This window comes from Entelurus aequoreus, linkage group LG23 (assembly GCF_033978785.1).
Source record: "Entelurus aequoreus isolate RoL-2023_Sb linkage group LG23, RoL_Eaeq_v1.1, whole genome shotgun sequence".
In the NCBI taxonomy this organism is placed as follows: Eukaryota; Metazoa; Chordata; class Actinopteri; order Syngnathiformes; family Syngnathidae; genus Entelurus; species Entelurus aequoreus.
In genome coordinates, this window is record NC_084753.1 from 8,590,473 (window position 1) to 8,607,972 (window position 17,500).

Below are 17,500 nucleotides of genomic sequence, written 5' to 3' on the forward strand. Positions count from 1 at the left end.
AAAAATGTTGGTTAATATCTTGAACTTAAGTAGAAATGGTGTATCATTCATCTCATCAAGAGAATCAGAATAGACTGCGTGTAGAATTCACTACAGAATGTCAACTGTGTTGCAAGATGACAACCGCAAGTCAACGTACGTTTAGAAATTGATAGGAAGTGGAAAAAAGGGGGTAGGACTAAATAAGTCTTGCGACTACCTACTCCTTTTTGGACATGTTGTAAAGAGGAAGGAATGATACCATAGAACAGTGTTTTTCAACCGCTGCGCCGCGGCACACTAGTGTACCGTGAAATATTGTCTGGTGTGCCGTGGGAGATGATGTCATTTCACCTAATTGGGCTAAAAATACTTTTTGCAAAGCAGTAATTCTAGTCTGCAGATGATGTTGTTGTTGTTGAGTGTCGGTGCTGTCTAGAGCTCGGCAGAGTAACCCTGTAATACTCTTCCATATCAGTAGGTGGCAGCAGGAAGCTAATTGCTTTGTAGATGTCGGGAACATGGTTTGTCGTGATCACAATATGCGGGAGGCAGGGTGCAGGTAAAAAATGTGTCTAATGCTTAAATAAAAAATAAACAAAAGGTGAGTGCCGCTAAGAAAAGGCATTGAAGCTTAGGGAAGGCTATGCAAAACAAAACTAAAACTGAACTGGCTGCAAAGTAAACAAAAAAGAGAAGGCTGGACGACAGTAAAAACTAACAGCATGTGGGAGCAGCAGATGGCGTCCACAAAGTAAATCCGTGCATGACATGACAATCAACAACAAAATAGGAGCACAAGACAAGAAGTAAAACACTACACACAGGAAAACAGCAAAAAAAAGTCCAAATAAGTCAGGGTGTGATGTGACAGGTGGTGACAGTACACCTACTTTGAGACAAGAGCTATAGTCATGCATGCTTGGTTATGCTTTGATTTCATATCCAACAATTGCGACAATTACTGTCAATATCGGCTTCTCTGGATTTTTTCAATGAAAAAAATGTGCCTTGGCTCAAAAAAGGTTGAAAAACACTGCCAGAGAAGATAGACGGTCAGCGAGCCTGAGAGTCGTGTTTGCATGGAGGTACTGAAGCCTGACCTCGTGGGACCGAGGCTCTCCAAATGCACAATCCTAATTTTATTATCACGTTTAACTCAAGCTACGGCCCAACTGTGTTTTCCAGTGAAATAAAGTAAATTCAGCGTGTTACATTGAAAAAGTGCCCAACGCCATACCTCTACTTTCAAAGACAGTACATTTCCTTACAGCAGAATCAGAAATACTTGAATAATCCCTGAAGCACAATCCCATTCAAGAGCAGACAAACATTACAGGGAGACAGAACAGGATCAAACATTACAGGGTGACAGTACAGGATCAAACATTAAGGGGGGACAGAACAGGATCAAACATTAAGGGGGGACAGAACAGGATCAAACATTACAGGGAGACAGAACAGCATCAAACATTACAGGGAGACAGAACAGCATCAAACATTACAGGGAGACAGAACAGGATCAAACATTACAGTGAGACAGAACAGGATCAAACATTACAGAGAGACAGAACAGCATCAAACATTACAGGGAAACAGAACAGGATCAATCATTACAGGGAGACAGAACAGGATCAAACATTACAGGGAGACAGAACCGGATCAAACATTACAGGGAGACAGAACAGGATCAAACATTACAGGGAGACAGAACAGGATCAAACATTACAGGGAGACAGAACAGGTTCAAACATTACAGGGTGACAGTACAGGATCAAACATTAAGGGGGGACAGAACAGGATCAAACATTACAGGGAGACAGAACAGGATCAAACATTACAGGGAGACAGAACAGCATCAAACATTACAGGGAGACAGAACAGCATCAAACATGACAGGGAGACAGAACAGGATCAAACATTACAGAGAGACAGAACAGGATCAAACATTACAGAGAGACAGAACAGCATCAAACATTACAGGGAAACAGAACAGGATCAATCATTACAGGGAGACAGAACCGGATCAAACATTACAGGGAGACAGAACCGGATCAAACATTACAGGGAGACAGAACAGGATCAAACATTACAGGGAGACAGAACAGGATCAAACATAACAGGGAGACAGAACAGGATCAAACATTACAGGGAGACAGAACAGGATCAAACATTACAGGGAGACAGAACAGGTTCAAACATTACAGGGAGACAGAACAGGATCAAACATTACAGGGGAGACAGAACAGGATCAAACAGTACGGGGAGATAGAACAGGATCAAACATTACAGGGGAGACAGAACAGGATCAAACATTACAGGGAGACAGAACAGGATCAAACATGACAGGGAGACAGAACAGCATCAAACATTACAGGGAGACAGAACAGGATCACTGACGGGTCTGCCAACTTCCGGCGCTCCTTACAAAAAAAAGGTGAGAAACAGGTAAATGCTGGGGACGGGGTGGAGAAAAAAATAATTCAGTCTAAGCCTGGGCCCCTGGAGAGGAAAGGAGGTCCAGACTGAGGCCAAGGAAAAAAAATGGAATAGCCATAGCCCACATAAACATGTGTGTAAGAGGGAAACATCAAAGAACACAAAGGACATTAAAAGAGCAGAGCTGATGCAACACTTCTACACACATCCATCCATCCATGCATCCATTTTCTTCTGCTTATCCGAGGTCGGGTCGCGGGGGCAGCAGCCTAAGCAGAGAAGCCCAGAGTTCCCTCTCTCCAGCCACTTTGTCCAGCTGGTTCCATCAACATAGTCTTCCCAACGTGTCCTGGGTCTTCCCCGTGGCCTCCTACCGGTCGGACGTGTCATAATCCCCTCCCTAGGGAGGCGTTCGGGTGGCATCCTGACCAGATGCCCGAACCACCTCACCTGGCTCCTCTCTCTACACACAGTCACAAAAGTAAAACAACAACAACAAAAACCATATACACTGTGGTGGCCTCTGCGGTGTTCCACACCATCGTCTGTTGGGGTGGGGGGAGCATGGCCAGAGACAGGAGCAGACCCAACAAAGCAACCAAGAGAGCCGACTCCACCCACGGCCGCCCACCAACTCTCGGCCAAAGAGATCCAAAGTACAAGCAGTTTTTAGTTTTAGCTAAAAAAAAATCATGGAATATTTAGCGGCAATATAATACGGAGGCTTTTTTGTCAAAGCACCAAACTGACATGTGAATGTTGTAACATTTACTACGCTTTGGAGCCACCAGAACACAGAAAGGTGTGTCTGATTACATTAGCACGGCGCTCATGTGTTACCTTTCTGTGTTTCTGTGTCAGCACGAAGACTGAAGATGTATGAGGAAGAGAAGAGTGAATCCCTGAGCCGCCGTTCCTCCGGCAACAACTGCCACTCAGCATGTCTGCCCACACCCCCCGCTGAGTGGGAGGGACCTTCCAACCACGTCCTTCCAAGCACTGGTGCCTTCTCCAACCAAATGGTTAGTTACGCAGCAATCAGACATAGTCAGTTCTGGTTATGGCTTGGCCCTGATGGTAACTTGGGGGGTTCCAGGTTTGTATCCAGCTTTGGCCATCCAAGTCACGGCCGTCGTGTCCTTGGGCAAGACACTTCACCCACCTTGTCCAAGACACTTCACCCACCTTGTCCCAGTGCCAACAACACTAGTGTATGAATGTTTGAACTCACTTGCATCTCAGAGCCTTCAATCCTACGCAACTGGACTGTTAGGTTGGTCTTGGAAGACATTTCAACTCTCATCTGAGTAGACTTCAGCACTTCATGATCTTAGACTTAGATTGTTACTTCTAGTCTTAGACTTAGATTGTTACTTCTAGTCTTAGACTTAGATTGTTACTTCTAGTCTTAGACTTAGATTGGTCACATCTAGTCTTAGACTTAGATTGGTCACATCTAGTCTTAGACTTAGATTGGTCACATCTAGTCTTAGACTTAGATTGGTCACATCTAGTCTTAGACTTAGATTGTTACATCTAGTCTTAGACTTAGATTGTTACATCTAGTCTTAGACTTAGATTGTTACATCTAGTCTTAGACTTAGATTGTTACATCTAGTCTTAGACTTAGATTGTTACTTCTAGTCTTAGACTTAGATTGTTACATCTAGTCTTAGACTTAGATTGTTACTTCTAGTCTTAGACTTAGATTGGTCACATCTAGTCTTAGACTTAGATTGGTCACATCTAGTCTTAGACTTAGATTGTTACATCTAGTCTTAGACTTAGATTGTTACATCTAGTCTTAGACTTAGATTGTTACATCTAGTCTTAGACTTAGATTGTTACATCTAGTCTTAGACTTAGATTGTTACTTCTAGTCTTAGACTTAGATTGTTACATCTAGTCTTAGACTTAGATTGTTACTTCTAGTCTTAGACTTAGATTGGTCACATCTAGTCTTAGACTTAGATTGGTCACATCTAGTCTTAGACTTAGATTGTTACATCTAGTCTTAGACTTAGATTGTTACATCTAGTCTTAGACTTAGATTGTTACATCTAGTCTTAGACTTAGATTGTTACTTCTAGTCTTAGACTTAGATTGGTCACATCTAGTCTTAGACTCAGATTGTTACATCTAGTCTTAGATTTAGATTGGTCACATCTAGTCTTAGACTCAGATTGTTACATCTAGTCTTAGACTTAGATTGTTACATCTAGTCTTAGACTTAGATTGGTCACATCTAGTCTTAGACTCAGATTGTTACATCTAGTCTTAGATTTAGATTGGTCACATCTAGTCTTAGACTTAGATTGTTACATCTAGTCTTAGACTTAGATTGTTACATCTAGTCTTAGACTTAGATTGGTCACATCTAGTCTTAGACTCAGATTGTTACATCTAGTCTTAGATTTAGATTGGTCACATCTAGTCTTAGACTTAGATTGTTACATCTAGTCTTAGACTTAGATTGTTACATCTAGTCTTAGACTGATCACAACTAGCCGTAGACTTAGATTGGTCACATCTAGTCTTAGACTTAGATTGGTCACATCTAGTCTTAGACTTAGATTGGTCACATCTAGTCTTACACTCAGTGTGTTACATCTAGCCGTGGACTTAGATTGGTCAGATCAAGTCCAACGGTTGGTTCCAAAACCATCCATCCATCCATTTTCTACCGCTTGTCCCTTTCAGAGTCACGGGGTGTCGCTGGAGCCTGTCTCAGCTGCATTCGGGCAGAAGGCGGAGTACACCCTGGACAAGTCGCCACCTCATCGCAGGGCCAACGCAGATAGACAGACAACATTCACACTCACATTCAAACTCTAGTGACCATTTAGTGTTGCCAATCAACCTATCCCCAGGTGCATGTCTTTGGAGGTGGGAGGGGCCTATCCCCAGGTGCATGTCTTTGGAGGTGGGAGGGGCCTATCCCCAGGTGCATGTCTTTGGAGGTGGGAGGAAGCCGGAGTAGAACCCACGCAGAGTAGAACACGCAAACTCCACACGGAAAGATCCCGAGGGCAGGATCGAACCCAGGACCTTCGTATTGTGAGGCAGACACACTAACCCCTCTCCACCGTGCTCCCCGGTTCCAAAACCCCAAATATTTATACTCCAAAAACCAGGAGGGTGTACATAATATCATCCACAAAAGAGTTATGCAGCATACAGAAAAATACTATAACAAAAATACGAAGGTCCTGAGTTCAATCCCAGGCTCGGGATCTTTCTGTGTGGAGTTTGCATGTTCTCCCCGTGACTACGTGGGTTCTACTCCGGCTTCCTCCCACCTCCAAAGACATGCACCTGGGGATAGGCCCCTCCCACCTCCAAAGACAGGCACCTGGGTCTAGGCCCCTCCCACCTCCAAAGACATGCACCTGGGGATAGGTTGATTGGCAACACTAAATGGTCCCTAGTGTGTGAATGTTGTCTGTCTATCTGTGTTGGCCCTGTGATGAGGTGGTGATATGTCCAAGGTGTACCCCGCCTTCCGCCCGAATGCAGCTGATATAGGCTCCAGCACCCCCCGCGACCCCTGAAAGGGACAAGCGGTAGAAACTGGATGTATGGATGTTGTACTGTACATTGGAGATACTCAAGCAAATATGCACTGTGTGAGAAATCGGTAAGTCTTTGTACGGAACCAACAGTTTTGTTCAGAGAAATGCGTTTACATTATGCTCTTATTTATAGACCTTTCTTCCAGATGCTCTCTTAGTCAATCTTCAATTAATCATCTTCAAACATCTGATGCAGAACCTTACCTATTAATATCCTACCCATGATTACCACGATTAAACTTACATCTTTATTGCCGACCTACCAACAAAATCTTGTTTGTATTTCTTGTCCATGGTAAATAAATACTTATGGTTCCTGTATCTTTTCAAATAGATAAAGGAGGTGATACCAGACCCTGAGCTGATGAAGAAATTGAGCGGGCTTTGTCCTCCTATGCTGCCTCTTGGTGGTAGTTCTCCGAGCCGAGAACTCACCTATGTCACAGACTTTTTCCTGGCGCTGGCTGTTTGCAACACTGTGGTGGTATCCTCTCCCAGCCACACCGTAAGTCTCTGACCTCTGCAAATTTGAATGCATCAAATACTGAGGACAACTCCATTACCACGATAAACCAAACATTTGGTGGTCCATGGTCTTTCTATCATGGCATCAACCTCTTCATATCCACTCCAGGTATCTGAAGCACAAGCACCTGTGAAGTCTGTGGAAGAAATGGAAATGATGCCTACTCAAACGGGAGCAAACCCTGGGTGCTCAGATAGAGTATTCACACAGAACACCTTCAAAGTCTCTGACAAACCGTTGGAAGACATCGAAATGATGCCTACTCAAACGGGAGCAAACCCTGGGTGCTCAGATAGAGTATTCACACAGAACACCTTCAAAGTCTCAGCCCCGGTTTGTCAGACGACGGAGGGTTCCACTGTAAAGCCAGTGGAGGACGAGGCTATGAACATGATTAGGGAAGGTGCTTCTGAGAATGACACAGATGACGAACTGCGATACGAGGCGGAGAGTCCGGACGAAGCTGCTCTGGTCCATGCGGCTCGAGCATACCACTGTACCCTGCGGGGACGATCTACAGATGGCCTTACTGTCAACATGCCTGGACTGGGCACTCGGGCTGTCCAACTACTCCACACCCTGCCCTTTGATTCCAACAGGAAGAGGATGTCGGTGGTCGTCCGCCATCCTGTCACAGGACAAGTGGTGGTCTACACCAAGGGCGCGGATTCCGTCATCATGGACCTTGCTGAGACACCAAAAGGTAAATACTGAGTGAGAATAAAAGCAAGTTCGCCTGACTGATAGGGGTGTGATGGGACATGAAAATACAAACCCTGTTTCCATATGAGTTGGTAAATGGTGTTAGATGTAAATATAAACGGAATACAATGATTTGCAAACCCGTGGTGCAACGCACAGGGCCAGTACCTTGTACGGCCCTGATGAGACGGAGGAGGACCCAGGCCCGGACACTCCCCACAGTGCCTGGAACCTCCAAGCACCACCGGCGCAACCCCGGGGCAGACCGTCGGAGGGGGGACGCGTGGCGTGGAGCGCTACCTGGACACAAGTCGAGGGACTGATCACCCTCGGCTGGGTCGCCCGGGAGAGGGTGTTTGATTAAGACCCGAAACACCTTATGACCCCGGGAGAATCACTGATGATGTGTCCAGGTTGCACCGTAGGGTGTATTTATGAAACAAATCCTTTTCAAGCCATATTCAGTTGAATGCACTACAAAGACAACATATTTCATGTTCAAACTCATAAACTTTTTTTTTTTGTTGCAAATAATGAACTTAGAATTTCATGGCTGCAGCACGTGCCAAAGTAGTTGGGAAAGGGCATGTTCACCACTGTGTTACATGGCCTTTCCTTTGAACAACACTCAGTAAAGGTTTGGGAACTGAGGAAACTAATTGTTGAAGCTTTGAAAGTGGAATTCTTTCCCATTCTTGTTTTATGTACAGCTTCAGTCGTTCAACAGTCCGGGGTCTCCCTTCTGCTATTTTACGCTTCATAATGCACCACACATTTTCAATGGGAGACAGGTCTGGACTGCAGGCGGGCCAGCAAAGTACCCGAACTCTTTTTTTACGAAGCCACGCTGTTGTAACACGTGCTGAATGTGGCTTGGCATTGTCTTGCTGAAATAAGCAGGGGCGTCCATGAAAAAGACGGCGTTTAGATGGCAACATATGTTGTTCCAAAAGCTGTGTGTACCTTTCAGCATTAATGGTGCCTTCACAGATGTGTAAGTTACCCATGCCTTGGGCACTAATACACCCCCATACCATCACACATGCTGCCTTTTACACTTTGCGTCGATAACAGTCTGGATGGTTCGCTTCCCCTTTGGTCCGAATGACACGATGTTGAATATTTCCAAAAACAATTTGAAATGTGGACTCGTCAGACCACAGAACACTTTTCCACTTTGCATGAGTCCATCTTAGATGATCTCGGGCCCAGAAAAGCCGGCAGCGTTTCTGGGTGTTGTTGATAAAAGGCTTTCGCTTTGCATAGTAGAGCTTTAACTTGCACTTACAGATGTAGCGACCAACTGTATTTACTGACAGTGGGTTTCTGAAGTGTTCCTGAGCCCATGTGGTGATTTCCTTTACAGATTGATGTCGGTTTTTGAGGGATGGAAGGTCACGGTCATTCAATGCTGGTTTCCGGCCATGCTGCTTACGTGGAGTGATTTCTCCAGATTCTCTGAACCTTTTGATGATATTACGGAGCGTAGATGTTGAAATCCCTAAATTTCTTGCAATTGCACTTTGAGAAAGGTTGTTCTTAAACTGTTTGACTATTTGCTCACGCAGTTGTGGACAAAGTGGTGTACCTCGCCCCATCCTTTCTTGTGAATGACTGAGCATTTTTTGGGAAGCTGTTTTTATACCCAATCATGGCACCCACCTGTTCCCAATTAGCCTGCACACCTGTGGGATGTTCCAAATAAGTGTTTGATGAGCATTCCTCAACTTTATCAGTATTTATTGCCACCTTTCCCAACTACTTTGGCACGTGTTGCTGCCATCAAATTCTAAAGTTAATGATTATTTGCGACAAAAAAAAAAAGTTTATGAGTTTGAACATGAAATATGTTGTCTTTGTAGCATATTCAACTGAATATGGCTTGAAAATTATTTGCAAATCATTGTATTCCGTTTATATTTACATCTAACACCATTTCCCAACTCATATGGAATCGGGGTTTGTATATGGACACCTTGTTGGAAGCTATTACCGTACGTTCCAGAATATAAGCCGCTACTTTTTCCGACACTTTGAACTTTGCGGTTTATGGAATTTTCTCCGCTGACGCCAAAATATTATAATTAAAACAGACAAAGTGATTCATTTGGATGAATGGTTTATGTCTTTATGTCAACTCTGTTTCTTTAAACACTAAAACATCTTTCAATGGTGTGTTTTGTTGCTCATTTTTGCATGTTCAATTGCTGAAAAACCAGTAGCTATTATGTTCGGTCTTTTTCATTAAGTTCAAATGAAAGCAGCCAATAAGACTCAAGTAGATTGTGTTTGGTTGTGTCATGTGCAGGTGCGGAACAGGCTCCGGAGAGCTATAGTCACATTAGAGAGCAAACCCAAAAGCATTTAGACAGCTACGCTGGAGGAGGCCTGCGTACTCTCTGCATTGCTAAAAAGGTAACTCAAGTGTGGCCTATTTTCTAGATGGACAATTGATCATCCATTGTGAGTACACTTTTTAACTAGGTCGTACTTTCTATACGAAACATTGTGCTTTAATATGACTTGCTGTTATTCCTATTTTATTGGTATCTCTCTATCTGTTTTCTTGCCTGGGTGGTAATGATGCGGTGAGGCAGGTAAATACTGCTCTCTGTGTCCAAGGTGCTAGAAGAAGAGGAATATGAGGTGTGGCTAAGGAAACATTTGCTGGCAGAGACTAGCATTGAGAACCGGGAGGAGCTGCTACTTGATTCAGCCCAGAGACTGGAGACCAACCTCACTCTTTTGGGTAGGTATCACTCATGGATCCAGTATGGGAACTGATATGTCCTACACCACCCAGAAGCAGTGAAGTTGTCACGTTGTGTAAATGGTAAATAAAAAGAAAATACAACAAATCCTTTTCAACTTATATTCAATTGAATAGACTGCAAAGACAACATATTTCATGTTCACACTCAGAAACTTAATCATGAAGTTAGAATGTAATGGCAGCAACACATTGCAAAAAAGGCATTTTCACCACTGTGTTACATGGCCTTTCCTTTTAACAACACTCATTAAAGGTTTGGGAAGTGAGGAGACACATTTTTGAAGTGGAATTCTTTCCCATTCTTGCTTGATGTACAGCTTAAGTTGTTCAACAGTCTCCCTTCTCATATTTTAGCTGCCACACATTTTCAATGTCTGGACTACAGGCAGACCAGTCTAGTACCCACACTCTTTTACTACGCTGTTGTAACACCTGGCTTGGCATTGTCTTGCTGAAATAAGCAGGGGCGTCCATGATAACATATGTTGCTCCAAAAGCTGTATGTACCTTTCAGCATTAATGGTGCCTTCACAGACGTGTAAGTTACCCATGTCTTGACCACTAATACACCCCCATACCATCACACATGCTGCCTTTTACACTTTCACCCTAGAACATGTCTTGGCCACTAATACACCCCCATACCATCACACATGCTGCCTTTTACACTTTCACCCTAGAACAGTCCCCATGCTTCTTTTCCTCTTTGGTCCACAGTTTCCAAAAACAGTTTCAAATGTGGACTCGTCAGACCACAGAACACTTTTCCACTTTGCATCAGTCCATCTTAGATGAGCTCGGGCCCAGCAAAGCGTTTCTGGGTGTTGTTGATAAATGGCTTCAGCTTTGCATAGTAGAGTTTTAACTTGCACTTACAGATGTAGCGACCAACTGTAGTTACTGACAGTGGCTTTCTGAAGTGTTCCTGAGCCCATGTGGTGATATCCTTTACACACTGGTGTGGCTTTCTGACGCAGTAGCGCCTGAGGGATCCAAGGTGTGCAATATCATGGCTTACATGCAGTGATTTCTCCACATTCTCTCAACCTTTTGATGATATTACGGAGCGTAGATGGTGAAATCCCTAAATTCCTTGTTGAGAAATGTTGTTCTTCAACAATTTGCTCAGGCATTTGTTGACAAAGTGGTGACCCTCGCCCCGTCCTTGTTTGTGAATGACTGGAAGCTGCTTTTATACCCAATCATGGCACCCACCTGTTCCCAATTAGCCTGTTCACCTGTGGGATGTTCCCAATAAGTGGTTGATGAGCATTCCTCAACTTCCTCACTCTTTTTTGCCACTTGTGCCAGCTTTTTTGAAACATGTTGCAGGCATCTAATTCCAAATGAGCTAATATTTGCCAAAAATAAAGTTTTCCAGTTGTAACATGAAATATCTTGTCTTTGCAGTCTATTCAATTGAATATAAGTTGAAAAGGATTTGTTGTATTCTCTTTTTATTTACCATTTACACAACCTGACAACTTCACTGCTTCTGGGGTTTTGTATTTGGCCGACAGTAAAATAATGTGTTTTGCATAATATTTGTGCATATTTTACTCTAACCTACCGCTTGTATCATGAGGTGACTCTGTAGACCTAAAAGAAACATGTTTCCATACGTGCAGGGACCACAGGCATCGTAGACAGACTACAGGAGGAGGTGCCGGAGACCATTGAATGTCTTCAGAGGGCCGGTATCAAAGTGTGGGTCCTCACTGGAGACAAACAAGAGACAGCCATCAACATTGCCTACGCCTGTAGACTTCTATGTCCCCAGGACCAACTTCTGACTGCCAACTGTGACAGCAAGGTCAGGAGCACTCCAGAGTGTGGTTACCCAAGTCTGCAGTTTGGATTCTGCATTGGCGTTCCAACCAAGTCCCTCTGATTCCACCAATGGATTTAGACTCAAGCAGTAGAGTGGTTGTGGTCGTTAGTTCCTCCCAGTGATCGTGTCCAGATATCACTGGGCAAGATACACTATATTGCCTAAAGTATTTGGCCACCCATTCAATTGATGCAAATCAGGTGTCCTAATCACTTGGCCCGGTGTATCAAATCAAGCACTTAGACATGGAGACTGTTTCTACAAACATTTGTGAAAGAATGGGCCGCTTTCAGTGATTTCCAGCGTGGAACTGTCATAGGATGCCACCTGTGCAACAAATCCAGCCGTGAAATTTCCTCCCTCCTAAATATTCCAAAGTCAACTTTATTATAAGAAAAGTGAAGAGTTTGGGAACAACAGCAACTCAGCCACCAAGTGGTAGGCCAGGTGAACTGACAGAGAGGTCAGCATAGTGCAAAGACTTTCTGCACAGTCACTTGCTACAGAGCTCCAAACTTCATGTCACCTTTCCAATTAGCCCACGTACAGTACGCAAAGAGCTTCATGGAATGGGTTTCCATGGCCGAGCAGCCGCATCTAAGCCATACATCACCAAGTCCAATGCAAAGCGTGGGATGCAGTGGTGTAAAGGACATCACCACTGGACTCTAGAGCAGTGTTTTTCAACCACTGTGCCGCGGCACACTAGTGTGCCGTGAGATACAGTCTGGTGTGCCGTAGGAGATGATCTAATTTAACCTATTTGGGTTAAAAATGTTTTTTGCAAACCAGTATAGTCTGCAAATGATGTGTTGTTGTTGAGTGTCGGTGCTGTCTAGAGCTCGGCAGAGTAACCGTGTAATACTCTTCCATATCAGTAGGTGGCAGCCAGTAGCTAATTGCTTTGTAGATGTCGGAAACAGCGGGAGGCAGTGTGCAGGTAAAAAGGTGTCTAATGCTTAAACCAAAAATAAACAAAAGGTGAGTGCCCCTAAGAAAAAGGCATTGACGCTTAGGGAAGGCTATGCAGAACGAAACTAAAACTGAACTGGCTACAAAGTAAACAAAAACAGAATGCTGGACAACAGCAAAGACTTACTGTGGAGCAAAGATGGCGTCCACAAAGTACATCCGAACATGACCTGACAATGGACAATGTCCCCACAAAGAAGGATAAAAACAAAGTAGATGCGGGAAATATCGCTCAAAGGAAGACATGAAACTGCTACGGGAAAATACCAAAAAAAGAGAAAAAGCCACCAAAATAGGAGCGCAAGACAAGAAGTAAGACACTACACACAGGAAAACAGCAAAAAAAAGTCCAAATAAGCCACAGGGTGTGATGTGACAGGTGGTGACAGTACACCTACACTGCAAAAAGTCAGTGTTCAAAAACAAGAAAAAAAAATACAAAAATTAGGGGTATTTTATTTGAACTAAGCAAAATTATCTGCCAATACAACAAGAAAATTTGGCTTGTCAAGACTTTCCAAAAGAAGTAAAATTATCTAACCTCAATGAACCCAAAAATACCTTCAAATAAGTATATTCACACTAATACAACTGTACTACTATATGAGTACATATTTTCTATTGTTTCATTGGAAATAAAACAGCAAAGTCCATTTGGCTGTCATCTGTTTTAATTATGAGACACAATTGTGTCAAAGTCATGAATTTTTTTACATGCTTGAAATAAGAAATGATGACTTTTTAAAAAAGTAGTTTTCTACTTGTGAGTGTTGATGACACAACAGTTGATATTCTAGTTTCAAGCATGTTTTACTCAATATACGTCATAACATCTCAGCAACAATATCTTACTGACATCATTTAGGAGCAAAACACTTCAAACAAGTAAAACACTCTAACATAAAATCAGCTTAGTGAGAAGAATTATCTTATCAGTATCACCCTTATTTGAGATATTTATTCTTACTTAGATTTCAGTTTTTGCAGTGTTCTTTTTACTGTCAACTTGAGTTTAATTTTTAATGATTTCTGTTGGTGGTGTGCCTCAGGATTTTTTCAACACAAAAAATGTGCCTTGGCTCAAAAAAGGTTGAAAAACACTGGACTCTAGAGCAGTGGAGACGCCTTCTCTGGACTGATGAATCACACTCTTCCATCTGGCAATCTGATGGACCAGTCTGGGTTTGGAGGTTGCCAGGACAACGCTACATTTCGGACCGCATTGTGCCGAGTGTGAAATTCGGTGGAGGAGGAATTATGGTGTGGGGTTGTTTTTCAGGAGTTAGTTCCAGTGAAAGGAACTTTGAATGCTCCAGGATACCAAAACATGTTGGACAATTCCATGCTCCCAACCTTGTGGGAACAGTTTGGAGCGGCCCCTTCCTTTTCCAACGTGACTGTGCACCAGTGCACAAAGCAAGGACATGGATGCCAGAGTCTGGTGTGGATGAAGTTGACTGGCCTGCACAGAGTCCTGACCTGAACCCCATAGAACACCTTTGGGATGAATTAGAACGGAGACTGAGAGCCAGGCCTTCTCCACCAACATCAGTGTGTGACCTCACCAATGCGCTTTTGGAAGAATGGTGGAAAATTCCCATAAACACACTCCGCAACCTTGTGGACAGCCTTCCCAGAAGAGTTGAAGCTGTAATAGCTGCAAAAGGTCATATTGACCCCTATGGGTTAGGAATGGGATGGCACTTCAAGTTCATATGTGAGTCAAGGCAGGTGGACAAATACTTTTGGCAATATAGTAACTTCAGGTGCTCATGAGTGCTTAGACCATCCTAAATATGCAATTTGACAGCTTTTGCCTCCATTTGACTTACCGTATTTTCGGCACTATAAGGCGCACCTTCAATGAATGGCCTATTTTTAAACTTTGTTCATATATAAGGCGCACCGCATTATAAGGTGCACGGAATAGACGCTACAGTAGAGGCTGGGGTTACGTTATGCATCCCGTAGTTGCGAGACCTGTTGTGGCTCAATATTGGTCCATATATAAGGCGCACCGGATTATAAGGCGCGGTTCTTAGGTGCGCCTTATAGTGCGGGAAATACAGTATTATTATTATTTCAGGTCCATGGTTATGAACTCCCCTTCTTTGTGTTAGGAAGCCTGCGTGGCTCTTCTTGAGGAGCTGAAAGGAGAAGTGGAGTGCAGGGCAGAGAGAGCGAGTACTAAGACTCCTCAGGGATCAGACTTCAGTTTGGTCATAGATGGCCGCACCCTTGACTGGGCTCTAAAAGAGGAAGCCGAGAGCTGCTTTCTGGAGGTGACCAAGTCCTGCAAGGCTGTGATCTGTTGCCGGTCCACTCCGCTTCAGAAGAGCCATGTGGTGAGACTGATCCGGGACCGGCTCAAAGTCATGACCTTGGCAGTGGGTAAGCAGGAATGTGTTTGCTTACTACAGAGCATCTTCAAGCATGAACCAGAGTTGTTGTGATTGTAGGCGACGGAGCCAATGATGTGAGCATGATCCAAGTAGCCGATGTGGGCGTAGGGATATCTGGTCAGGAAGGAATGCAGGTAGGATCACTTCATCCAAACATGGATCAACCATCTTCTATGGAAGAAGAGGAATGTTTTAGAATCATCATAACTGACTATCCAAATTATTCCTAAAACTAGAAACTTGGTGTGTATATATATATATATATATACAATGAATATACATATATATATATATATATATATATATATATATATATATATATATATATATATATATATATATATATATATATATATATATATATATATATATGTATATATATATATATATATATATGTATATATATATATATGTATATATATATATATGTATATATATATATATGTATTTATATATATATATATGTTGTATATATATATGTATTTATATATATATATATGTATTTATATATATATATATTTTGTATATATATATATGTATTTATATATATATATATATATATATTTTGTATATATATATATGTATTTATATATATGTATTTATATATATATATATATATATTTTGTATATATATATGTATTTATATATATATATATATTTTGTATATATATATATGTATTTATATATATATATATTTTGTATATATATATATGTATTTATATGTTTTGTATATATATATATGTATTTATATATATATATATATATATATATATATATATATATATATATATATATATATATATATATATATATATATATATATATATATATATATTAACAGGTTAATAGTTGTTGTACTGGGGTTTATTACGTTAATAGTTGTACTGGGGTTTAATAGGTTAATAGTCGTTGTACTGGGGTTTAACAGGTTAATAGTCATTGTACTGTGGTTTAATAGGTTAATAGTCATTGTACTGGGGTTTAGCAGGTTAGTAGTCATTGTACTGAGGTTTAATAGGTTAATAGTCATTGTACTGGGGTTTAGCAGGTTAGTAGTTGTTGTACTGGGGTTTAACAGGTTAATAGTCATTGTACTGGGGTTTATTAGGTTAATAGTCATTTTACTGGGGTTTAATAGGTTAATAGTTGTACTGGGGTTTAACAAGTTAGTAGTTGTTGTACTGGGGTTTAACAGGTTAGTAGTCGTTGTACTGGGGTTTAATAGGTTAATAGTTGTTGTACTGAGGTTTAATAGGTTAATAGTTGTTGTACTGGGGTTTAACAGGTTAGTAGTCGTTGTACTGGGGTTTAATAGGTTAATAGTTGTTGTACTGAGGTTTAATAGGTTAATAGTTGTTGTACTGGGGTTTAACAGGTTAGTAGTCGTTATTGGGGTTCAACAGGTTAGTGATCGTTGTACTGTGGTTTAACAGGTTAATAGTCATGGAATTTCCAACAGCATCGGAAGTGCAAGAACATACTTGTATGCTTCATGATGAAATATGTATTGATACAGGATGGATTTGATGCAGGATGGATTGATACTGGATGTATTGATACAGGATGTATTGGTACGGGATGTATTGATACGGGATGTATTGATACAGGATGTATTGATACAGGATGGATTGATACAGGATAGATTGATACAGGATGTATTGATGCAGGATGTATTGATACAGGATGTATTGATACAGGATGGAATGATGCAGGATGTATTGATACAGGATGGAATGATGCAGGATGTATTGATACAGGATGTATTGATGCAGGATGGATTGATGCAGGATGTATTGATGCAGGATGGAATGATACAGGATGTATTGATACAGGATGGAATGTTGTATTGTGCCCTCCAGGCTGTGATGTCCAGTGACTTTGCCATTTCAAGGTTCAAGCACCTCAGCCGGCTGCTGCTGGTCCACGGCCACTGGTGTTTTTCTCGTCTTGCCAACATGATCCTGTATTTCATCTACAAAAATGTGGTACGACTTCTTTAAAAACACTCAACCTTTATTTTGTGGAAAGTTTTGAATAACCCGCCGCTTGTCTTGCAGATGTTTGTGAACCTGCTGTTCTGGTTCCAGTTCTTCTGTGGTTTCTCTGGCAGCGTCATGACCAACTCCTGGGTTTTGATATTCTTCAACCTGTTCTTCACCTCCGTGCCGCCGCTCATCTACGGCGTGCTGGACAAAGACACACCCGCTGATAGACTGATGCGCTCGCCTGAGCTCTACCGCTCTGTGCACACCTCTCAGGTGACGTCATGTCATGCAACACTTCATGTCTTCATCACGGGTGAAA

General features: G+C 42.1%; 1 protein-coding gene across 2 annotated transcripts in view; it reads left to right on the forward strand.

Moving 5' to 3' along the window:
• atp10d (ATPase phospholipid transporting 10D) overlaps positions 1-17,500 on the forward strand; it is a 63,239-nt gene that overhangs the window by 33,033 nt on the left and 12,706 nt on the right. Inside the window, exons 10-19 of one of the 2 annotated variants that reach the window (XR_009824155.1) lie at positions 3,280-3,440; positions 6,325-6,495; positions 6,625-7,219; positions 9,527-9,633; positions 9,841-9,967; positions 11,620-11,804; positions 14,915-15,185; positions 15,254-15,330; positions 17,088-17,181; positions 17,254-17,454. Coding sequence is in view for 1 of the 2 variants with exons in the window: in XM_062033892.1 (XP_061889876.1) it covers positions 3,280-3,440; positions 6,325-6,495; positions 6,625-7,219; positions 9,527-9,633; positions 9,841-9,967; positions 11,620-11,804; positions 14,915-15,185; positions 15,254-15,330; positions 17,056-17,181; positions 17,254-17,454 (2,021 nt within the window). In the remaining variant the exon portion in view is untranslated. Of the gene's footprint in view, positions 1-3,279; positions 3,441-6,324; positions 6,496-6,624; positions 7,220-9,526; positions 9,634-9,840; positions 9,968-11,619; positions 11,805-14,914; positions 15,186-15,253; positions 15,331-17,055; positions 17,182-17,253; positions 17,455-17,500 lie in introns of both variants that reach the window. The other variant, XM_062033892.1, reaches the window with a different exon arrangement.